Source organism: Mobula hypostoma, chromosome 3 (assembly GCF_963921235.1).
Source record: "Mobula hypostoma chromosome 3, sMobHyp1.1, whole genome shotgun sequence".
NCBI classification, from domain to species: domain Eukaryota; kingdom Metazoa; phylum Chordata; class Chondrichthyes; order Myliobatiformes; family Myliobatidae; genus Mobula; species Mobula hypostoma.
In genome coordinates this window covers 35,957,065-35,982,051 of record NC_086099.1, presented here as the reverse complement: position 1 = coordinate 35,982,051, position 24,987 = coordinate 35,957,065, and the positions used below count along the sequence as shown (strand labels likewise).

The 24,987-nt window shown below is 39.0% G+C and overlaps 1 protein-coding gene across 1 annotated transcript in view; it reads right to left on the bottom strand.

Moving 5' to 3' along the window:
• Positions 1 to 24,987, bottom strand: part of LOC134343938 (phospholipid-transporting ATPase ID-like) — a 146,497-nt gene that overhangs the window by 28,417 nt on the left and 93,093 nt on the right. The window contains exons 18-24 of the mRNA XM_063042898.1: positions 22,554 to 22,718; positions 17,043 to 17,154; positions 11,696 to 11,801; positions 7,702 to 7,840; positions 6,091 to 6,274; positions 3,994 to 4,217; positions 2,672 to 2,755 (exon numbers count right to left, since the gene is read on the bottom strand). Of these exons, the coding sequence (XP_062898968.1) occupies positions 2,672 to 2,755; positions 3,994 to 4,217; positions 6,091 to 6,274; positions 7,702 to 7,840; positions 11,696 to 11,801; positions 17,043 to 17,154; positions 22,554 to 22,718 (1,014 nt within the window). The remainder of the gene's footprint in view (positions 1 to 2,671; positions 2,756 to 3,993; positions 4,218 to 6,090; positions 6,275 to 7,701; positions 7,841 to 11,695; positions 11,802 to 17,042; positions 17,155 to 22,553; positions 22,719 to 24,987) is intronic.

The following is a 24,987-nucleotide window of genomic DNA, read 5'->3' as shown; positions in this document are numbered from 1 at the left end:
CCATTGAATGTCAGGGAGTAATTGCTGGATTTTCTTTTGTTGGATATCCTTAGTGCTTAGCACTTACGTGTCACCAATGCTACTTGCACCTATTGACCCTGGCCTGGGTATTGTCCAGACCCTGCTGCATTTGGTTCTGGAATGCTTCATTACCTGAAGAGTCCTTGACCGCTGCTGAACATTGTGCAATCATCAGCAAACATCCCCCCTCTGACATTGTAAATGTAACGCCCTGGGAAAGGTTTCACTGCTAACCTAATGGTCTTTCAAAAGTCATGATGAGTAACTGAAGATAAGAGTGTCCAGGCACTACCTTGAGGAATTCCTGCAGAGATGACTTGTGACTGAGATGATTGAACTGAAAAGAAAACGGTCACCTTATTTTGAGCTAGGTATGATTCCAACTTACACAAGGTCAGTTCCTACTGATTCCCATTGATACCAGTTTAGCTAGTATTCGTTGATGCCAGAACAGCTGAAATGTTGCCTTTATATTAAGAGCAGTTAAACTCTCTTCAGCTCACTTGTCCATGTTTGGATTAAGGCTGTAATAGGGTTGGGAACCAAATGGGGTGGTAATAGGCCGATTTAAATTTGTCCTACTTCTTGTGTATAGCTCATAGCTGGGGAATTTTAGACCTTATTGGGTAGATGCCAGTGTTATAGCTGGACTGGAATAGGTTTGGCATGGTTGCAGCAAGTTTTGGAGCATAATTCATATTCCATCTGAGTAGCCTCCTGCCCGATGGCGTGAACATCCATTTCTCCCCTCCCTTCCCCCCTTCTCTCATTTTTCCATTCCCCATTGTGGCTTCCCTCTCACCCCTTCTCTTCTCCTCACCTGCCTATCAACTCTCTCTCTTGTGCCCTCCTCCTTCCCTTTTTCCCATGTCCACTCTCCTGTCCTGTCAGATTTCTTCTTCTTCAGCTCTTTTCCTTTTCCACTTGTCACCTCCTGGCTTCTCACGTCATCCCTCCTGCACCACCCATCCACCTTCTCCCTCACCTGGCTTCACCTATCACCTGCCAGTTTGTATTTCTTCCTTTCCCCCACCTTTTTATTTTGGCTTCTTCCCCCTTCCTTTCCAGTCCTGATGAAGGGTCTTGGCCAGAACCATCAACTGTTTATTCCCCTCCATAGATGCTGCCTGACCTGCTGAGTTTGTCCAGCATTTTACGTGTGTTATTCTGGAATTTGAGTGTTTGCAGAATCTCTTGTGTTCTGAAGCACAACTGTGCAGTCCTATTGCTGGAGTGTTGTCAGCACATACTTACAAAGTGATCACTCAACTTGAGCTTGTTTTCTCAGCTGTAGAAGATGTTACATTTGGGAACACCAAATCTAGCAGGCTAGATTGGAAGATGTATTTCTGAATCATGGCTTTAGCTTGACTGATTTGACCTCTGGATGATGGAAAGGGAAAGGGTGAATAGATTTTTTTGTCCATCATCATCCAAATCAAGAGAGAAATGTGTTCTCAGACAAATGAGGCAGATGACTGCAGGAAAGACAGAGAGATGGTACTCCTGGATGTATTTCCCAGAGTAATTAATTGTCTTCCCAATGACCCTGAAAACTTCAATGCAGTGAAATATGGTGATAGGCACAAGCTGTAATCATGGTATTACACAGTCTGAACCACAATATCTAACTCTAGTCACCTTCTGATTTACAAAATTAATATTTTATCTATTTCTCAATTACCATTACATTTTTTATGAGTGAGCTTGCTGTGGAATCAATTGCCTGGACTAATATTTTATAATGCAAGTGTTCTAAATTTATTAAGTTACAGTCTGTGCCACTTTATTAGGTACACCTGTACACTTGCTCGTTAATGCAAATATCTAATCAGCCAATCATGTGGCAGCAACCTAATGAATAAAAACATGCAGACATGGTCAAGCGGTTCAGTTGTTGTTCAGCCCAAACATCAGAATGGGAAAGACATGTGATCTAAGTGGAATGATTGTTGCTGCCAGATGGGGTGGTTTGAGCATCTCAGAAACTGCTGATCCCCTGGTACTTTCACGCTCAGTAGTCTCTAAAGTTTACAGAGAATGGCACAAAAAAAAATCGAGTGAGCGGCACTTCTGTTGGAAAAAAAATGCCTTGTTAATGAGAGGTCAGAGGAAAATGGCCAGACTGGTTCCAGCGGACAGCAAGGTGACAGTAACTCAACTAACTATGTGTCACAACAGAAGAGTATCTTTGAACACACACCGTGTTGAACCTTGAAATGGATGGGCTACTACAGGAGAAGACCACACCGGTTTCCACTCCTGTGGCCACTTTATTAGGCATACTTCTGTACCTAATAAAGTGGCTGCTCAGTATATATACTATTTAACAAACAAAACTGCATTATAATATATAAATACATTAAACCATTTTTACAGATATGCTGCACTCAATTTTTATCCTTGGGTAATAAATAGGTGGCAATGTAGGTTAGGTTTAGTTTGCATCTGGGCCTTACTTTCATGCCCTTTGCTAGATTTACAACTAAATCGATCAGTCTTGCTGTCAATACCATTCACATTACTTACACTCTGCTCATTTGGTGTTTATGAACATCATCATAGCTAATCCGCATTTTTAATGAGATTGTTGTCATCTAATATTTCAGGACAGTCAAGAGGGAATCAGACAGTAATTTTACAAACATACCTGATCAAATAGACTCAATCCTAATACAGGGAGTGATGTATAGACCAAATTGTAGAGTGTAATGAACCATTGATCATACACAGTCTATGAAAAGAAGAAATGCAGTATTAAAATTTAGCACTGGAAATGAACAATCATGAATCTAACAAAAATTGATAATTGGTGAGCTAACTTCAGATTAAAACTAGGAAGTAAATGTTATTTCTTAGGCTATTTAGCAACCTCTGTAAAGTTCCAGTGGAATTTATTTAGACAACTACTACTTGGAATGCTACTTGTGCTTCAATGTGTTTAATATTCCTGCCAGAGTATCAGTTTCAGAAACATACTCATATGGCCTGGAGCACATGACACTCAGAAGTCGGATGGTCAACCAGCATCTGACCTTGTCATTAAAACTGAAAATGGGCAAGTTAAAGGCTGAGTGGCTTGGGATTGAGACTCCCATCTTAAAATTCCACCTAGATCAGTGTACTTCAGAGCAGACATGCCCTTCCTGGGTCATTCCATTGATTAAATTGGAAAGAAGTGTCTCACCAATTTATAGCTGAAACTATACCTTTTCCCTCTTGTCATCACTGGCTATTTCCAACTGGAAATCTTGTTTGATCTAAACGAAAACTTTCTGAAAATACTGTTTCCTCTTTCCACTCTATAGATTATTGTCGCAATATAAGCATGGGGCATATAGGAGCTCAGTAAATAACTAGTTGGGTTAAGTTGTTCATCATCAGTGACATTACATCAGTTAAGATGGGAGATTGGGAGAGAACTATCCACAAGGATCCATGAATATCAACTGATTGTAAAGCTGCGTGACCAACTCTCCCTAGTCTCTACCCATGAAGATCAAAAGGTGCACAGATACGACTGGGCATCAGTAAAAGTCATGGCACAAGCAAACACGTGGCATGCAAGATAATTCCTAGAAGCATGGTTTGGTGCAAATAATTCTATAAACAGACATGTAGACCTCGATTCTACTTACAAGCCTACTTATAAGACCTCGATAAGCCAGTGCGGGCAAAACTCCAAACCACAACACACAGAGTTTGCCACACAATCAATCACCGATGAGACTCCCGCCCTACGTCACAATTAAGTTTCCATAATGAGGACGAATCAGCAGATTGATAAGTATATAAAGGCCAAGCATGTGGAGAACACACCACAAATGAACAGTGCACTGATGACATTTTCTCGTATGGCAATGAAACAGTTGCAATTGAATTGGCAAGATCGGAGAACATCTCAATCCAACTAACAACCACCCAAGCTACACAGTTATTTCCAGGTAAATAACCTTTCGAAAACGGTCTTACCTGCGCTGAAAATCCACAGAAGAATCCATACCAGAAATGAACAAGAGTGAAAGCAAAATTTTTATAGAAAAAGTAACGGAGAAATCTGCACATTCGTAGATAGGACCATCTTCCATGGACAAGTAAAAGACGCTGGAGATAACGAAACTGAGCAAAGGAGAAATCACTTGAAAGGACAGCCTGTGTTCCTTCCTCACCGCTGATGCCCACCCCAATATGAGCAGCTGTTGGAATATAAATTAAATGTTACTCAGATTTGCAGTACTTCCTAAAAGCAGACGAAGCAATGGTTGACTGGCAGAAAGCAGAGAATGTGATGGCTGCCTGTGACTAGTGTAGTTCTGCAGCAGTCAATTTTTTTGGACCACAGTTTTTCTCTTTATATGTTAATCATCCCATTGAAGGGAATAAAGGCACTGTGGCCAATTTTGCAGACAAAACCGAAGTAGGTCAAGGGACAGGTAGTGTTATGGAGGTAGGGAATCTATAGAAGGTCTTGGACAAGATAGGAGGGTAGACAAAGAAATTGCAGATGGAATACAACATGGGGAAGTGTGGAGGTTATGCACTCTGGTAAGAAGAATAAAGGCTTTGGCTATTTTGTAAATGGGGACAGAATTCACAAATCAGCGGTGCAAAGGGACTTGGGAGTCCTAGTTCATGATCCCTTTCAGGTTAAATTACAGGTTGAATTGATTGTAAGGAAGACAAATGCAATGTTAGCATTCATTTTGAGAGGTCTAGAATATAAAAGCAATGTTGATACTGCTGAGGCTTTAAAATGCATTCATCACACCACATTTAGAATAATCAGGGAAATTTTGGATCCTGTGTCTAAAGAAAGATGTGATGGTTCTAATGAGGGTACAGAGGAGTGATCCCAGGAATGAAGAGATTGACGTACGAGGAGCGTCTCATATCTCTGGGCAATATTCAAAAAGATGAGGGAATATCTCATAGAAACCTGTTGAATACTGAAAATAGTGATGCTAATTCAGTTGTGTGAAAGCTTTTAGAAAAAATATTTAGGAAAAAAATTGCCATTTGAGGTGAGCCAGCATGCACTGCAAACAAGAAATTGTATTTGATAAGGTCAATGGAATCAGTGCTATCTGATAAATGGAACCAATGTTGGATTTTCAGAAAATATTTAATAAGCTGCTAAAAACCAATGGTCGATAAAATTGAGGCCAAGGTATTAAAGGCCGATAACAGCATTTACAGGAATTGTTCTCTATTGCCATTTTCTAAATCTACTTTATTCCTTCCTTGTTTTTGAAGTTGAGGAGTATACTAAAAGGAATAGTAGAGATGTAAAATTAAGCAAATTAATTTGAAGAATGTGAATTTCCAACCTGAAAGAATTAAGTAAGAGAATCATTAAAGATCATATAGAGTGGAGTATTCCCAAGTGGAATGATATGTGATTCGAAGTAGCATATTCCTGTTTATTCTTGACCACCACGATGTGGAATTTAACAGAGTTGAATTTCAGGTGGTATATTTTGAATGAAGAGGAACGGGTGCAATTTTAAAGGAGAGAACAAAAATAAAACCCAGAATGAACAGAATATAGACAACATATTGGAAAAAAGTATAGTATAGAATAAATGTCTTTACAAAAGGAAACAAAGTAAACAGAGTATAGATCACTTGACGAATGTCTGAAGGCAAATTACTTTTGTGCATTTAGCTCTCAAGCTCTGTATTCGAAATTCGAAATAGATTGGGGAAAATATGCTTGCAGGTTTGTGATACTATGTTTCTGATTTTTATTTGTCATCAAAAACACAGTGCAAGATCCCTGGCGCAATTTACTCTTCAATATGTGAGACAATATTTTGGAACTATCTTGGAAACCTGCCCCAATATTCTTATTTACCTATAATTACCTGTTTTCTTTTGAATTATAAAGCTATTAAAGAACAGAAAGTAAGACATACTAGGGTAAGTTTCCAATAACATTTACTTTTTAATGTTTCTTTATGAATACAAACAATTTTTGTATTTGGTTTAGCAATGACACCTTCCATAATGACGCTAAGTGTCCAGTCAGATTTTCACAAGTCTGTCCGAGTATCCAAATTTCTCACTCACCTTTGATCATGCTTACATCATTTGCTCCATCTCCAATTGCTAGTGTTATCGCTTCCTTGTACTTTTTTACCAGTTCTACCACCTGAGCTTTCTGAAGGGGTGTGACACGGCAGCAGATTACAGTTTTACAGAGGCAAGCTGTTTTTAAGAACAGTAATTCCAGGTCTTCTTCTAAAGCATGTGCCTACATTTAGATATAATGCATTTTAGAAAACCCATGTTAATATCTGCAATTACACTGAAAGTATTTGTTTCACAGACATGTATAATAAAAGAAACTCAGTTTTACACATAGTTGCAATGATGCCAAAGACAGCCTGAATTCTAGAAGCTGCTTTTTAATAAAATGATGAGGTTCTCATTATTGAACTATGCTGGAAAATTGTTTCTATCAACAAGAATGTAATAAACTGCCATATATTGTCTTAAAGCCAAGAAAAAAAACAAATACTGCTTTTGTAATGGTGATTTTGTAAAAGACTCTTTTAATATATCAGATCATATAAGCCCCTGAAATAATGACCTGTTAAACTATTAAAAGGCAGGGCTTTTTGCTTATTAATTTGTTTCTGGATATCAGGTCGTTAAAAATTAGGCTGGCTAGTTTTATGCAGCAGGTGGCAGTGCTTTCTTACATTATTATCATTGACTGCTATTGGGTGTAACACTTATTAGGGAGATACAATTATATTCAAAATGGACCTGGATAAGTGCCTCAAAGAATTTGAAGAGCTATTTGGCGAGAGTGGAAAGTGGGACTTACTGGCTGCTGTTACTGGTGTCCAATATAGGCTCAATCGTCATACATCATCTGGACAAACATCAGTTTATCCAGATGAGATAGTGAAAATCTATCCACAAATATCCAAACAATAAAAGTAGTTATTGCACATTTCTTCAGATCTCTAAATAACTTTACAGTTTATCTGAAATCCATATAAAGGTGGCATAAAAGTTAGATTTTGCATTTTTCAAGAACAGAAAATAAACCTAAACCTGTACCTGAACAGAGCAGAAAATCTTAGAATTATTTTTTATGAACTGTATTTCACAAGAAAAGACCAGTACAAAGTTTAAAATGAAGTGAAAAAATTGTCCCTAAACATTTGCAATATTTCTGCTGGGTGGCCATGGTGTTTACAAAGTCATTAATCTGGGTAAATTTATTCTTACATGATGCAGAAAATCCTGATGCTGTTTTGACAACCTTTTCAGATACACCCCTCAGCAGAATCAGTGGGAATAGCAGAATAGGTCCCATCAGTGTTGAGCTTACTTTGTGGTGCTCTAGCACGCTGCATTATATTGCTCCTAAATATTAGATTGTCCTTGAATGAACAGCAGAGAGAAAATGGATAATATATCACTAACCAGCCCCTTTGCATAATATTGGCCTTGTAAACAACAAAGGATTGTTTAAGAGAGGAGGTAGTAAGACAAGTAAATTTTCTCCCCTCTTGGTCTTTTTTCCTCCAGAATATGGCCAGGCTTCCAACTTCACTGTTAACATTAGTAGCACTACATTAACTCTGTCAAGTTTCTCAACAATCAGGTTCAAGTCTTGCTTTTAAGAAATGAAAGAAAAACTTAAATTAGTTTGTTGCTTCTTACCAATGCGTCACCACTGATCACCAGACCATAATCTGCATTAGCAGTTTCCTCAGACAGGAGCTTGGATTTTGTTGGCTGTTGGATTGTGACTGAATCATCCTCTGTTTCTGTTTTCCCTGTCATTACTGCACAAGCTTTTCTGTGTGGAGATTAGTTAATATCATAGTTAATGTCTTTACATACAGAAGAAAAATCATGTAAACCAAGTAGTTCCTGTCATCGAATCAAGGAGATTTAAGCTAAATATTCTACGCTTGCATTAAAGCACCTATCAATACTAATCCTGTTTTCAGAATCGGAATCAGGTTTATTATCATCGGCATGTGACGTGAAATTTGTTAACTTAGCAAATTTCAGTCATCCTGTAGACCCCTATGCCATGTGCTTCATTTACTCATTTGTTTTTTTTAAGTAATCTGAGAGTCCCTTCCTCCACTACCCCCTCTGAAACTGCATCCCAGATTCCAGACCATCCTCAGCGGAGGTAGAGACTGCATAAATATCACCATTCTCAACAATGGGGTAGATTAGCATACAATGCAAAAGTGAAAGAGAAAGCTGAATTGTCTGCAAGAAACCTGAGCCAGAAATGTTAAGTGAAAGATGCATCTCCAATGGGCCCCAGAATGCTAGATGCTGGTCTTCAGCCAATCCATGATAGCAAGAAATAGCTAAAGGCAGTGGATACAACAAAGGCCTGTGCTCTAGAAATTGCCAAATCTTTGGTCATGTTGTTCCAGTACAACTAAAACACTGGCATCTACCTGTGTGGAAAAGTGCCTTGATATCTCTTGCCCACAAAAGCAGGAAAATCCAATTCAGCCAATTACCAACCCAATCAGCAAAATAATGCAAATGGTAATTAATAGTGCAGTGAAACAGCAGTTGCATAGCAATAGCCTGCTCACATAAGCTCAGTTTGAGTTCTGCCAAAGTCACTCACCTCCTGACTTCATTATAGCTTTGTTACAAATTTGAAGAAAGAAGCTGTACTCCAAAGGTGAGTGAGAGTAATTGCCCCAAGAATGGTATCAAGGAGACCTGTCTGAACAGGGATTAATAGAATTTGGGGGAAAACCTTTCCACTTGTTTGAACCAAACCTGGCACGAAGAAAGAAGTCTGTGGTGGTTGAAGATCAATTATTCTCAACCACAGGGCATTTCTGCTGACTTTCCACAAAGTAGTGAGGAACTCCTGGAGAGATCCAGGAGTATTTATCCTATGCCCAACCATCTTTAGTTGCTTCACTAATGACCTGCCTTCAATTATAAGATCAGAACTACAGATGCTTACTGATGATTGCACAATATCTGGTATTATTCACGACTTACTGGATAATGAATCAGTCCATATCCAAATACACCAGTCTGGGCTAAGGCATGGGAAGTAATACTTGTGCCACAACAATGTGAGACAATGACAGTATCCAACAAGAGACAATCCATCTATCACCCTCTGACATTCAATCACATGACCATCACTGAATTCCCCCACTGTCAAATTCCTAAGGGTTACCTTGACCAGAAACTAAACTGGACTAGCCATATACTGTACATAATGTGGCTACAGGAACAGGTCAGAGGCAAGGTATCCTGCAGCAAGCAACTGAACTCAAATTGTACCCCTACAGCCTTCTCTACTTCAAAGAAAATGGATCTAGCCTATCCATTCTTTTTCAATAAGTGGAAAACTCCACTCCAGGCACCATCCAGTTGAATCTCCTCTGCAACCTCTCCAGTACAGTCAGATCCTTCCTACAGCACGACAACCTGGACTGCAAAGAAAACTGTGACCTAACTAATATTTTATACAATTGTACCATAATATTCCTGCTGTCACTGTATATTCTATTCCCTGCTAAAAAATAATACTTGTGTAAAGCTTCTTAACCACCTTTTCTATCTGTACTGCTGGCATTAAGATCTTTGAACACCTATACCAAGGTTTCTCCATTCCTGACTATTTTCTAGGTTCCCACCATTCAGTATATGTATGTTAGTCTTAACAGACCTTACAAAATGTATTAACTGACATTTTCAGGGTTAAATTGCATCTTTCATTGCTCTGTCCAGCTTATTAACTCATCTGTGGGATTCGTTGCCACAGGCGGCTGTGGAGGTGAAGTCACTGGGTATATTTAAAGCTGAGGTTGAAAGGTTCTTAATTAGTAAGGGTGTCAATGGTTACGGGGAGAGGGCAGAAAAATGAGAGTGAGAGGGAAAATAAATCAGCAATGATCAAATGACAGAGCAGAGTCAACGGGCTGAATGGCCTAATTCTGCCCTTATATCTTATGGTTTTATTGTTCTGTAGCCAAAAACCTCAGAAAAAGTTAACATTCAGGTGCCACAAGCTGTTAGAAACAAACGGCATGTCGGCATTTATTACAAGAAAGTTTGAGTAGAGGGCAAAAATGTCTCTTATTCCACACTTATGTAGAATACAGCTTTGTTTTTCCACCTTAAAAACAAAGGGTAAAGAAAATGCAACAAAGATTCTCCAGACTAGTTCTCAGGGTGGCAGATCAGCTGTATGAAGAAAGATTGGATAGATGAGACCTGCTATTCTCTTGAGTTCAGAAGAATGAGCAGGAATCACAGTGAAACTTAGAAAAGAAATGATCTCAAATTACTTATAATCAACTAACTTACAATCTATTAGAACATAGCACAGGAACTGACCCTTTAGCCCACAAAGACCGTGTTGAAAAGGATACCAAATTAAGCTAAATCTTTTGCAACCTTAAACCTCGGACTTCAACTACTGCACAGAGTCTTGTCATCTTCAGAAGTTTTCGGATGACACTGCCATAGTTGGATGCATCAGCAAGGGAGATAAGGCTGAGTACAGGGCTACGGTAGGAAACTTTGTTATGTGAGCAGAATTATCTGCAGCTTAATGTGAAAAAGACTAAGGAGCTGATGGTAGACCTGAGGAGAGCTAAGGTACCGGTGATCCCTGTTTCCATCCAGGGGGTCAGTGTGGACATGGTGGAGGATTACAGATACCTGGGGATACGAATTGACAATAAACTGGACTGGTCAAAGAAAACTGAGGCTGTCTACAAGAAGGGTCAGAGCCATCTCTATTTCCTGAGGAGACTGAGGTCTTTTAACATCTGCCGGACAATGCTGAGGATGTTCTACGAGTCTGTGGTGGCCAGTGCTATCATGTTTGCTGTTGTGTGCTGGGGCAGCAGGCTGAGGGTAGCAGACACCAACAGAATCAACAAACTCCCAGTGATGTTGTGGGGATGGAACTGGACTCTCTCACGGTGGTGTCTGAAAAGAGGATGCTGTCTAAGTTGCATGCCATCTTGGACAATGTCTCCCATCCACGACATAATGTACTGGGTGGGCACAGGAGTACATTCAGCCAGAGACTCATTCCACGGAGATGCAGCACAGAGCATCATAGGAAGTCATTCCTGCCTGTGGCCATCAAACTTTACAACCCCTCCCTTGGAGGGTCAGACACCCTGAGCCAATAGGCTGGTTCTGGACTTATTTCATAATTTACTGGCATAATTTACATATTACTATTTAACTATTTATAGTTCTATTACTATTTATTATTTATGGTGCAACTGTAACGAAAACCAATTTCCCCCGGGATCAATAAAGTATGACTATGACTATCTAAGCCAAACATTCAATCTAAACCAAATCTGATTGTAACATTTAAGAGAAGTTTAGATAAGTACGGGGATGGGCTATGGTCCAAGTGCTGGTCAATTGTACTAGGCAGAATAAGAGTTAGATAGACTGAAGGGCCTGTCCCTGTGCTATAGTGCTCCATGACCCTATGATTCTTCCTGACCCACATCCCTCCATTCCCTACATCTTTGTGTGCCTCTCTGAAAACCTCTGAAACAACACTATCATCTCTTTTCCCACCACCACCCTCGGCAGCCAATTCCAGGCACCTACCATGCCATTCCTTGTGTAAAAAAAAATCTGTTTTCTAATGTAAGTGAGATTTTTCTCCATGTACCTTAGTTCTTTACGAACTTCACTTGATTCATTGCCTTCAATAATGAATACTTCTCTCATTTCATCCTGGAGCATATTACATGCATATCCAATATTTACAGCTGTCTCTGTAAGAAACAAAAACATCATTTCATAATTTCTAAAGTTAATTGTAGTGAAATAGCATTCAGGAATGGTGTGTACGTTTCTCTATGATTAGTAAAATATAATAATATTGCACCAATAAAGATAGCTGGTCAGAATATATGAATAAGTGCTTAGGTGAAGGAATTCGCCAATTATCATTGGTCAATGGAAAATGAGACAAGAACACTGCAAACATATTTTTTTTAATTAATCTGAGAAAATGTAAAATAAAATAACTATGTATGGCAATAATCAAGATAGATAGAAATCAAATAGATAAGCTAAGTTCTACGGATGTTGAAAATTAAAATAAATGGAGAAAATCCTGGACATGCTGAGCAATTTTGGCAGCATCTGCTGAGAGAGAAAAGGAGTTTACATTTCAAATCAGTGACCTTTCAAAGGAAAATTCTGATGCAATGTCTATGAATAGGAACTATGTAGATTAACATTTCAAAAGTAAGGAAAGAGCTTAGATACTTGTAACATTAGTAGAGAAAGCAAAACTTCAAGTCAAGTCAAGTCGCTTTTTATTGTCATTTCGACCATAAACTGCTGGTTCAGCACACAGTAAAAATGAAACAACGTTCCTCCAGGACCATGTTGCTACATGAAACAACACAAAACTATACTAGACTAAATGAGACAACACAAGGCTACACTAGACTACGTAGACTAGACCACAGGAGTACATTCAGCCAGAGACTCATTCCACCAAGATGCAGCACTGAGTGTTATAAGAAGTCATTCCTGCCTGTGGCCATCAAACTTTACAATCCCTCCCTTGGAGGGTCAGACATCCTGAGCCAATAGGCTGGTCCTGGACTTATTTCATAATTTACTGGCATAATTTACATATTACTATTTAACTATTTATGGTTCTATTACTGTTTATTATTTATGGAGCAACTGTAACAAAAACCAATTTCCCCCGGGATCAATAAAGTATGACTATGACTATGACTAAAGCAACACAAAAACTACACTAGACTACAGACCTACACAGGACTATGTAAATTGCACAAAACAGTGCAGGGCAGTACAATAAATAATAAACAAGACAATAGGCACAGTAGAGGACAAATTACAATATAATAATAAATGATGTAGATGTCAGACTAGTCTCTGAGTATTGAGGAGTCTGATGGCTTGGGGGAAGAAACTGTTGCACAGTCTGGTCGTGAGAGCCCGAATGCTTCTGTACGTTTTACCAGATGGCAGGAGGGAGAAGAGTATGTATGAGGGGTGCATGGAGTCCTTCACAATGCTGTTCGCTTTACGGGTGCAGCGTGTGTTGTAAATGTCTGTAATGGCAGGAAGAGAGACCCCGATGATCTTCTCAGCTGACCTCAGTATCCGCTGCAGGGTCTTGCGATCCAAGACGGTGCAATTCCCGAACCAGGCAGTGATGCAGCTGCTCAGGATGCTCTCAATACAACCTCTGTAGAATGTGGTGAGGATGGGGGGTGGGAGATGGACTTTTCTCGGCCTTCGCAGAAAGTAGAGACGCTGCTGGGCTTTCTTGTCTATGGAGCTGGTGTTGAGGGACCAGGTGAGATTCTCCGCCAGGTGAACACCAAGAAATTAACATCAACTATGTAAATTTTAATGGTGGTTTCTTCATTTTGATATCTTAATGATTTATTTGAAGGTTGATATTATGATATTACAATAATATAGCAGTATTTACGATGCTGCATATATTTATCATTTAGTGTATCAGTACTTTGTGTATGGGGTGTCAGGGAGGGGTAGCACCTCTGGTGGGGGAACATGTTGCATCCTTTCCAGGCAGTTTGTCCACCTTTGGTCCCCACCTGGCACTCAGCTCTCACCTGTGGCTCTCCGTAGCTGTTTACATGCGACAGCGGCCACACCCCAGGCAGCGGCTTCGACAAGCCCGCTAAACCATGTGAGGGTAGCTGACGGGTCTCAAACCCTCGGTGAGATAAGGAGTAGTCTATCCCAGCATGTGAAGACAGACTCCAGCAGAGTGAGTGGACGAGATCAATGGAAGGTCCAACGGTCAAGAAGGCGGTCTCTACAAGCGTCGTGGAACACACAGAGCATAACAAGACACAGAGATGTCCTAGTCATTCACTTCGCCTTGTCCCAACTCCAGCCATCTTGACTGTTGTCTTGCCACTAGATCTAGATGGGATTTGGGAAGAGAAAGTGAGGCTGACGCTGCGCAACTCTCCCTCACTTAAATCCAAACCACACGCTAGTCTCGACACCATCATCATAATGGTGTCGAGGTCTTCATCGATGCCGATGGACGAACAACTGTTGAACTGAACAATGGTAGAGGGGACATGTTTACTGAGCAAATATAGAGCATAATTGGATTTGTCTGGGAATGGCCAGATAGAATCCAAAAAAGATTAAAGGAATAATCATAAATGCATTTGTGGAATGTGAAATGTAGATGCTGTGTGAAACTTGGATTCGCTGGAGAGAGAGATGGAGGGGAGTGGGGGAGAGGGGGAGGGGGGAGAGGGGAAGTGGGGGAGAGAAGGAGAGGGGGATTCTTGAAATGAGAGGACCAGAGTTTCAAACACCATCAGTCTGCAAACTCCATCAGACATCTGCGAGGAGAGGCTATCCGAGAGATCCGTTAGTATCTGTAACCTCAAAGTAACTGAGGGTTGTAACCATAAGATAAAGGAGCAGAATTAGACCATTAGGTAAGAAAGAAAGAAAGAAATTTGACTTGACACTGAGCTCTTAATTTTTAAAAACAATATTTCTTCAAGGAATTTGTTACTCTATATAAGTGTAACATGCACACATTTATTATTGATTTGAAATGGTGCTCTTGAATAAGGCAGCTATATAAAAAGATCCAAATTATTGATACTGTCTCTTCAATTTTTGAATAAAACCTTCACCACTAGATATGTAATCCAAGAAATCAAGGTCCATTTTGCATGTTATGATGCCGTTTTCTGGCCAATAATGAAGACACTGGCAATGTCCAGTGATTCCAGCAATGCTGTAAAGTTATTGGGTGAACATTCATTGCACAAAATGCAGAAGGGGGATGAAAAGTTCCAAAAATGTCTAGTAACATGCTGGTAACATCAAGGTGCCATACTTTCCAAAAATAGTGCTGAATGTTAGGCAAAGTGTAGCTGGATTTTGTTAACTGGTTGCTAGGACAGTTGTGAACCAACAAATTAGCTGACAGCTAAGTTAGTACACTACAAACTAATCTTAGCAGAACAAGCCAAAGGTGTTGTCAGAGGATTTCAAGCTCCAAAGTTTGCATAGTCTAAGAAATGATAAAAATTGAATCTAAATTTACAGATATAATTTGTAAGTTTTCTAATTTTTTTCATCACTTCTAACTTCTGTTTTATTATTGCATATAATATGGAATCAAATGCTTTCTTCTCTTTAAAAGCTACTTAATTCGATGTAAAATCTTAACTTCCTAAATTCCACTTGTCTAGTAGATATTTCAGTTAATCTGGAACTGGACAGGTGAATGGTATGCAGAGACCCACACCTGTCTGTAAGTGGTTCCGCCCTTTTTGTGTCTCTGTTAAAATGATCCTTTGTTTCACTGTCCGATCTTTTGGTACATGGGACACATTGCAGACATTTTGTAAGTATTGAACTGTGATAAAGATTTAAGTTAATGAATTGATGTGGTGCTGCTGCAGGCTAACTTGTGCAGAATAAAGCAGTTCATTTCTCATCATCTTTGGAAACACACTCTTAGACACAAGTAAAGACCCTTCTGTGTTATTTTGGAACTGTAGAAAATTACAAGGTTAGAGCTGGGAATGAGGGAGGCATTTAAGGCTTAGTAAAGCTAGTGGCAGGACTTCCATCTGCTGAAGATGATTCTTGCTATGTAATACTTTTGGATAATGCTAACTTGCCACTTTTGTTCATATAACAAAGGTGTCAGGTTCTTGTTATAGTTAGGGTTGGAATGCCTTGATGTCTTTCCCTGTTTCAATGGAACTAGGTCCTTACGAGAATTTATGGGCTACAATAACACACCAGAGAGTCAACCTGCTACCTGCCATTGCTACCGAACCTCCTCTCCTTACTCTGTGCCTACTATTGTGCGGAGGATTAAGTGTGTACTTCTATGTTAATCTTATAACAAAGCATGCATCAGACAATAATGAAACTTGGACTACCTTCAGAATGTTCACTCTGCAGTTCAGGCTGAAGAAATATATCTTAAGGATCTTTAAAGGCATAAAATGTAAATTGCAGAGAGGCAGAATGCAGTGTGAACACATTATTCAAAGACTGATCCTTTTCCTTGAGAGTTTCACAGACAAACATAATGTGCATGGAATTAGCATACCCAGATTCCAATCATGTGTGATAATTAATTTCACACAATTTAATCCAACAGTGCAAAAGAAACTGTGCCATGTGATTTCTAGGTCTGTTTCAAAAGAATTATTCACAGATCAGAGAATGTACTTGCTCTGTACCTACCCTAAATCCTACTGAATCCTTTTAACAGCTTAAATACCTATATATTCTAAACTCAAGGAAAAACAAGCATTTTCTCAAAATTTAACTCCTTAAATCTTGACTTCCTTCTGCTGAATCTGTGTACGTGTCTTCCAAGCCCAATATATCGGTCATAGGCTGCTGTGTCTGACAGTGAATAAAGTAGCCCAGGCAAGATCTGATCAGCTCTTTAGGAACATGAAGCAATGCGAAATCTCTTTTGTACTTCAGCCTTTCTGAGAACTCCACTGGCGTTTTTATACATCTCCACCAGCAAGATTTTCTAATTTGATTACTGCTGTGAGCCCAGTGAGTGGACCAGGCTGCAGCAATGCACCACACTGTCAGGAAATATGTCATGATATTCACTTCCATCATCTCCAAATCATATCATATTGTTTCCTTTCACTGAACTGCTTTAATGGGGCTGGGATAATTTCTTACTGCCGGGCATATCTGAATTGCTATGTAAAGAATCATTTAGAAGTGGTTTCAAAAAGTCAAACTGGACATTTCCTGCTCACTGATGTTCATTCATTCAGATTTGTTGGAATAATCTATACAATACACATGAATGAACAAATACATTACTCTTTACAGTAAAGCCTTCCAGCAGACAAAGACCGAAGTATTTAAACCATAATTTGAATAGAAGCAACTAGCAACCACCAAAATAACTTTCATGTTTAATCCCAGCCATTGATTTCTATTATTAACAAATGACGAGATTTATTTACCTTGTTTGTCACCTGTCAGAACCCATATCTTGATATTTGCTTTCACAAGTGTTTCAATTGTCTGTGGAACACCATCTTGAAGTTTATCTTCAACTGCAGTAGCACCTAACAACTACAAAAAGGGAAGAAATAAAATAATCTTTCCCAAGTTCTTTTCCTTTCCATTTTGTATGTAGCTGCTTGACCCACAGAGATTCTCCAGCAGATTGCTGATTGCTTTTGTCTTTTAAAATGTTTCTCAAAACTTAACTATCTGACCAAACTTTTACTCATTTGCTTAACATCTCTACACTTGGCTAAACCTCAGGTTTTGTTCTATATATAAATTTGATAATAGTGCTATCCTTGCACATCTTGTGGAAGAATAAAACCACATAAAATTGGTGGCAGAATTCTTTTTGTCAGGGAACAATAAGTAATGGATATTAAATTAGTAGATTAAACTTGTTAAGACATTTTAAAATAACTGAAATAAACTAGCCAAATAAATTAAAATAAACTTCATTAATGAAAGAGAAGATTGGTAGTTCTTCTCTGCAAACAAATTCCATTAAATAAATACAAAATAAGATAGGTTATTTGAATGGATGTAGACACGGCAAGTGAAATATACAAACTTTGTAGATGGGAAAGCATATGATATTGTTCATTTTGATTCAATAAAAGTATATTATTAAATAGTAAGAGACTGCAGGGCTCTAAAAGGCAAAAGGATCGGGGGCGGGGGGGGCGGTGGGTGAGTCCCACTATAGGATCTGTAAAAGGCTTGGGAGCAAGTGCAACAAATAGTTAGGAAAGCAGTCGTAATGTAATTTCTAGGGGAATTAAATTCAGAAATGGGAGGCTATGCTTCTGCTGTAGGACACTGGTGAGACAACACCTGGAGTACCATATATAGTTTTGGTTTTGTTACTTAAGGAAGCAGTTTAAAAAAAATCATAGAATTGTACCACACACAAAGAAGTTCTTTTGGCCTACTTTGCTCATGCTGGCCATGGTGCCAAATTACATTAACCCCATTTGGTCATAATAGGCCTGTATCTCTCAATGCCCTCCCTATCGAAGTACCTGAGCAAATGTCTTTCAAATGCTTGTACTGTAGTTGCTTCCAATACCTCCACTGGCAGCTCAGCCTCCTCTGAGAATAAACCCAGCATTATCTAACTGATGTTTGGAATGGCCTTCTTATCTTATGAGGAAATATTTGTTTTTGTTGGAGTATAAGATGTGATTTAATTGAAACAGATTGAGAATTAACCAGGTGGACATGGAGAGGAAGCTTCCTTGTGGGAGCATCTAGAACTAAGGGTTACTGTTTAAAAATCAGGGGTCATTCATTTAAGATAGAGGGAGGTTTTTTTATTTTAGAAGGGTCTTGAATTGGTGTATGTAGTTCTTTTAATAGTTATAAGGTACAGGCAGACAGATATGGAAGGTTACCAGCAAAAGCTGGTCGATGAACTTGAGGAATTGTGCTCTCTCTTCGTGGTGGGAGGAGTTTGTTGCCGATTCTCAAGTCAGAAAACTCGTAAAAAAAAGCAGAGCAACAAACTTTTAACACCAGAAATCAGTGTTTACTGATGAAAGGGGATATTTCTTTTTCCTTTATTAGAAAATAATAAATCATTGTGGTGTGTCAAATTGTCGTGTGAAACAAATTGTTTTTGTAGTACTTGCTGATCATGGTCTTTATTGGGGGCTTTGTAATTACTTGCTTGTTGGGTTGATGCTTTTTTTAAATGAAGTCAGAGGAGGTGGTGAGGATTATTACTTTGCTGTTGCTTGTGTGTGGGAGGAGTGAGTAGGGGGCTTTGGGATTCTATTGTTATTACCGTCACTCATTATTTGGGGCACTCTTGTTTTTGTGGATATCTGTGAGAGCAAGAATTCAGGATGTATATTGTAAATATTCTCTGAAATTAAATGGAACTATTAAACTATTGAATCCAGAGTTGAAGTTACAATTAGATCAGACATGATCTTACTTAATGGTGATGCAGGCTCAAGGAGCAAAGTTAAATAAAGATCCAAGTGCAAGCTGCATTTTACTTCTGCATCTGTGGAGAGCAGCCTAACACCATGAACAATAACTATGGAATTTGAGAAATTTTGCCTTAGAGTTATTACATTGGAGTGTGAATGGAGAGAGATGCGTGGACAGCCTGAAGCAGGAGGTGGGTTTTCTGGTAATGCTTCAAATCTAGTTAGTGGTCAAGGGCAGGTAGATCTGAAACTCAGACAGTGACTCATGTAACTCAGGCATATGCATTGGTGGAACAGCCCTAATCTGGCACATTTCCAGCAGATGTGAGATACTTGCTACTTCTTTGATATGAAAACAAATGTTCTAGTTTGGATGGGCAAACTTAGAAGACACTATTGTAGAAGTCTGCTCAACTGTAGGGAGCAAAACTGCATGTAGTAAATATTTGTCATTGCATAGTTGATGAAAAGTACTGTTCTTTGAGGCTACAACTAGAAGATCGTGTTGTCTGCCCAACACCTGATGGTTCGACAAGAACTTGGATAAAGGAGAGGATCCTTATCTCCTGATTCGGAAAGCAGCTAACATAATCAAGGACCCACAACAGACAGGATCTCCTGGTAGCCACCCACTTCAACTCTACTTCCCATTCCCATTCAGATATGTCCGTACATATACCGTCTAGGTAGTCTCTAGCCCCTTGGTATGAACATAGAATTCTCCAACTTCCAGTAATTCCCTCCCCCTCCCTTTCTCTATCCCTATTTCACTCTACCCCTCCCCCAGCTCCCTCATGGTTCCGTCTCCTTCTTCTACCACCCATTGTTTTCAGGGCTATGACGTCAATGCTTCCCTTCCCCCACCCCTTTGTCTTTCAAATTACTGATCTATCGACTGATGCTACAAGCATTCTTCAAATCCTTCCCCATCTTTCATTCTTCAGTCCTTGGAAAAGTATAGTGATTATACTCACATTTATACAGATGGTGCGAAGGAACCTGAAACAGGAGTCACAGGGTTTGGGGTGGTAATACCAGCAAAAGAAATTGGAATCAGCAGAAGAACATCTAATAAGTTAGGGGTGTTTACAGCGGAGATGCTGGCAGTGTTGGTTGTGTTGCAATGGGTGCAGAAAGCCAGACAAGCCAAAGCATTGATATGTTCAGATTCATCCTCAGTTCTAGCAAGTTTAAGGTCTTTTCACACAAACAGTCGGCAAGATGTACTTTATGAAGTCCTTCAGTTAGTTACAAGAATTGCAAATCAAGGAGGCCAGGTAAAATTTCTATGGGTTCCAGCACATGTAGGGGTGAAGGGGAATGAGAGGGTGGATGAGTTGGCAAAGAGGGCGTTAAAGAAAGAAAATGTGGAAATGCACATTAGTATCAGTAAAGCAGAGGTTAAGTGTGTAATCTGGGAAAAAGTCAACCGAATGTGGCAAGAAAGATGGGACAGGGAGGGGAAAGGGAGGCATTTATATCAAATATAAAAGAGTGTTGCAGGTACTAGGGTAGGTAGTGGATACAGAAGAGAGGAGACTGTGTGGACTAGGTTAAGGCTGGGGCATTGTGCATTAAACAAAACATTGAAAATGATAGGGAAACACCAGACAGGATTGTGTGAGGAATGTCGGGAAGGGAAGTCAGTAGAACATGTAGTTTTGTGTTGCAGGAAGTATGGGATACAGAGAGAGATGATGAGAACTAAACTAAGGGAGTTGGGGTGGCAGGAATTCACATTAAAAGGGTTGCTGGGCATGGGTGAGAGAGCACAAGTCCGGGTATTTTTAGCGTTTTTAAGGGGTACAGGGTTTTTTTTTATAGGATATGACGGATAAACAGGAATAGGGTACTAGGATGGCCAAAGATGGGAGGGTAAAGTGTAGGTTTGTGTGTGTGTGTGTGTGTGCGCTCGCACGCGCGCGCGCGCGATTGGGTGAAGAGATTTAGAATATATGTCTAGTGCACATTCCGGAGCAGAGGGTGGCGGTAATGCACCATTAAGCTGGATGCCAACCGCCGTAAAACAAGATACAGACAGACAGACAGATTCTTCAGTCCTGACGAAGGGGTCCGGCCCGAAACGTCGACTCATCATTTCTGACTGATGCTGCCCGACCTGCTGAGTTCATCCAGCATACTGAAAGTGTTGCTTTGATCTTTTACAACATCTGCAGATTATTTTGTGTTTATAATCAAGGACCCCTCCCCTCTGGTCATATTTTCTCTTCTCCCCTCTCTTGTTGGACTGAAGATAGAAAAGTCTGAGAGCACGAACAACCAGATTTAAGGGTAGCTATCTGCCTCTCTATTATCAGTCTCCTGAAAATATCTGGAATACTCTGTAGGATGAATGGTTGAACTCTTGATCTTCTGATCTACTTCACCGTGGTCCCTGCGCTGTATTTGTCTATCTGCACTCTATTGTCTCTGTAACTGCAACACTATATTCAAATGTATTCTACTTTTTGTTTTCTTTTTACTAGCTTAATGTAATTATGTATGGCATTAACTGTCTGATTAGGATGCAAAATGAAAGCTTTTCACTGTACCTCAGTACATGTGACAATTATAAACCAGTACCAATAAAGTTATGATCCATTATCATTCAATATGGTGGGCAAAACTAGAAGTAATGAAGAGTATAAAGAGTCAGGGTATAAGTAAATTAAAAAAAAGCAGACTAACAAAGGTAATAACCTCATAAGAGAAAGATCAAAGTTTAAAGTTCAAAGTAAATTTATTATCGAAGTACATATATGTCACCATATACAACCCAAAGATTCATTTTCTTGCAGGCACACACAGTAAATACAATAAAACATAATAGGATCAATGAAAGACTGCACCCAACAGGACAAACAATCAACCAATGTGCAAAAGACAACAAAAGAAAAAAAAATGTCAGGGTAGCCATTTAATTAAACTGTTTCTGAAAATGTCAGAGAGTTTAATGATTAACAGGATATTATTGGTAAAGACCAGGTGAAGGAAAATCTTGAAAAGTTAGAGATGTCTTTTCTTGCATAAAGCATTTGTAACATGATTGACACATTAATGGCCTAAAGAAAGAAACAGGTTTGATCTAATGACTGTGCAGTTACCAAGGTGAGAAACCAAATATTTCAGAAGTGATGGTTTAAAAAAAGTTAGATTTCACACATATGCAGAGATAATTTTCTCAATATATAGACGTCAGTTTTATCAAATAACATACCACTAATCAGATATTAGACAAATATTTTCTAAATCTTAAGTGGTAAATCATAACTGAATAAAATCATTTGTTTTTAGTATACTGATGTGAAATAAAATACAAAATATAATAGGATTATATTTCTGTTTTGGTTCTTAAAATTTCACTAAACAAGATCATGAAAATCACAAATATTGGTACAGTTTTTTTTGGTTGTCCAGTAATCATTCTTTATCTATAAAATAATAATTGATAAGCAATAAATAGAAAAACCTAAGCATCCCAGATTCTACTAAATCCAGTAATGCTTATGATATTAAGAAGTAACTTACAATTAAGTCCTTTTCAATTTCTTCATATAACATAAACAGTTGTTCATCCCGGTCTTCAGATGCAGTACTTGCTTCATGGTGTCGCTTATACCAGTCTTCAAAGTATGTTTTATCTAACTCCTTATATGCCAGGGCTAGAGTGCGTAAGCCATCACCTGCAAACTCCTACAAGTAAAATTATGCTCTCTGCTTTATCTAGGAACTACGTAATTTTACACAGAATTATCTTAAGCAATAATCAAACGCAATTTATTTTTATGTATAAATAACCATTAAAATACAGCAAACTAAATGTTGGATCTGGTCATCAGTGTCCATTTGATATTTATGATATACCAAGAATAAGACACATCAGACAGATGCCCTGATAAAATTTCCATTTTCCAAAACACCCAAAACTGCACCAGTATGATTTTTGTTTAGAAATATTGGCACTGATATTGCAGTCAGTATCAAGTGATGGAACTCAACACTGTCTTTGAAGGAAGCTGCTCATCACAGTCTATCAAATTATACAGCTCACAAAACTTCTCTTTTCCCACAACTACTGTCACTGCCACGGAGTCGTACCACATAGAAATGGGATCTTCAGCCCATCACCCTATGCTGACCTGAATCTGTCTACACTAATCCTACTTCCCTGTACCTGGTCCATGGCTGTCTATGCATTGGTGATTCAAGATGGAGGAAGGATCAATCAGCAGTCAGGATGGGGAGTTATCTGAACTAGCAAAGACTGTGGGAAGTTGATAGAAATGGGAATTTGGTCTGTAGATTAGAGATAGGATTGGGATTCAGCATTGATGGGATGTGAGATCAGAGATTGTGGGAAGGGATTGAGACACTGGGGGATTAAGTGCTTGGTGTAGTTTTGCCAGATGATCACTTCATAGCAGACTGCTTCATGTTTGCTACATATTTAGGACAAGTTGAATTGACCATGTAGACAACAAAGCAGCAATGCTTTTCAACAGAGAAACATGGTGGCAAGTGGATGACATTATTGCTTTTGTTCTCAGTTTAGCCATAATGTATATATATTTGTCCAGACAGCAGGTTTGTCTTTGCTATCTATGCTTTTCTGTGTTCCATTAATGTCCCTAATGAAAAAACTTGATATATGGACAGGGTTCTATCATGGGTCACCAAGTCATTAAGTAACACAATATAGAGACGGGCCCTTCTGCTCATGCAAACGCTCAAGCATCCACACACTAATCCTTCACTGATCTTATTTTATTCAACTGACTTTCTCGTCGACTTCCCGATATTCTGTCATGCAGTCACATGGAGGACATGCAAACTCCACACAGGTATCACCAGGTATGGGATCCTACTGATGTCACTGGAGCTGTGACCCGGTGGCTGTACTGTCTACATGACTGGGCAATCACTAAGACACCGGGGTGTGTACAACCATCTCATTTGTGGCTGGTAAGAGAGCCTCAGCGATGAACGGTAGCAAGGGCACCCTCAAAGGATTTTAGTATCCTTCAGCAGCCATTCACTTTCTGAGAGCTTTTGTCAAATGGTAACTGCAATGAATATTCTGCAGCTCTGGCAAACTTTGCATGGACATGAATGGTGGTCAATACACCATATCCTCATCAAAAACACACATTGCCATTTAGGTTAAAATTAGGATCTCCAACCTGCCATACAAATACTAGAATGATAGAACTATCTGACCCTTCACAAATCACAGTGATTCTCCACTGGTAATAGACAAAGAAACTACTTAGCTAAAAACCAACTGGAAGGCAATAGGATTTTCAGGTTCCCTTGGAATGAATCAGGTGAGGACTGGTCCTCATTAAGTAAAAACCGAAGCAGAATTTGACCCGTCCTCTAAGCCATTTCAGAATGATTTCTCCATGTCACAATATGCTAGGATGTACATTGCATGCTGCTTGTTGTTACTGCACATACACATTACCTACCACAAGAATGATTACAGGAACTGTACAGGCTTCTGGAAGTAGAGCTTAACAAGTATCTGATCTCTAGTTTGGTTTGAAATGAAATTCATTTGCAGAGGAAAGGAAAAAAATATACTACCCAACAGAATTTTTAGTTACAGAGTTCATTTTAATTCTCTGACTGAATTAAACTCCGCAAAATTAAAATCTGCTTTTTCACTTTCTAAGTCATTAGATGGTAACTATGTATTAGAATACTATTATAAACTCAATTATATCCAAATCAACATAGTGTTAAATCTCTTTTCAGTTTTTTTGAATTAACATTTTCTGCTGAAAATGCAGCATTAAGGTATTCTATACAAAATCTATGTATCATTGACATCAGAATCTAGATTTTTGCAGTTTAATGCACAAGGGTGAACATCAGATATTTTGCCATTATTCTCATTACAAATCCTGGGTAACATTAAATAAATATTTGAACTTGGAAGGATTTCTGAGTGCATGACAAT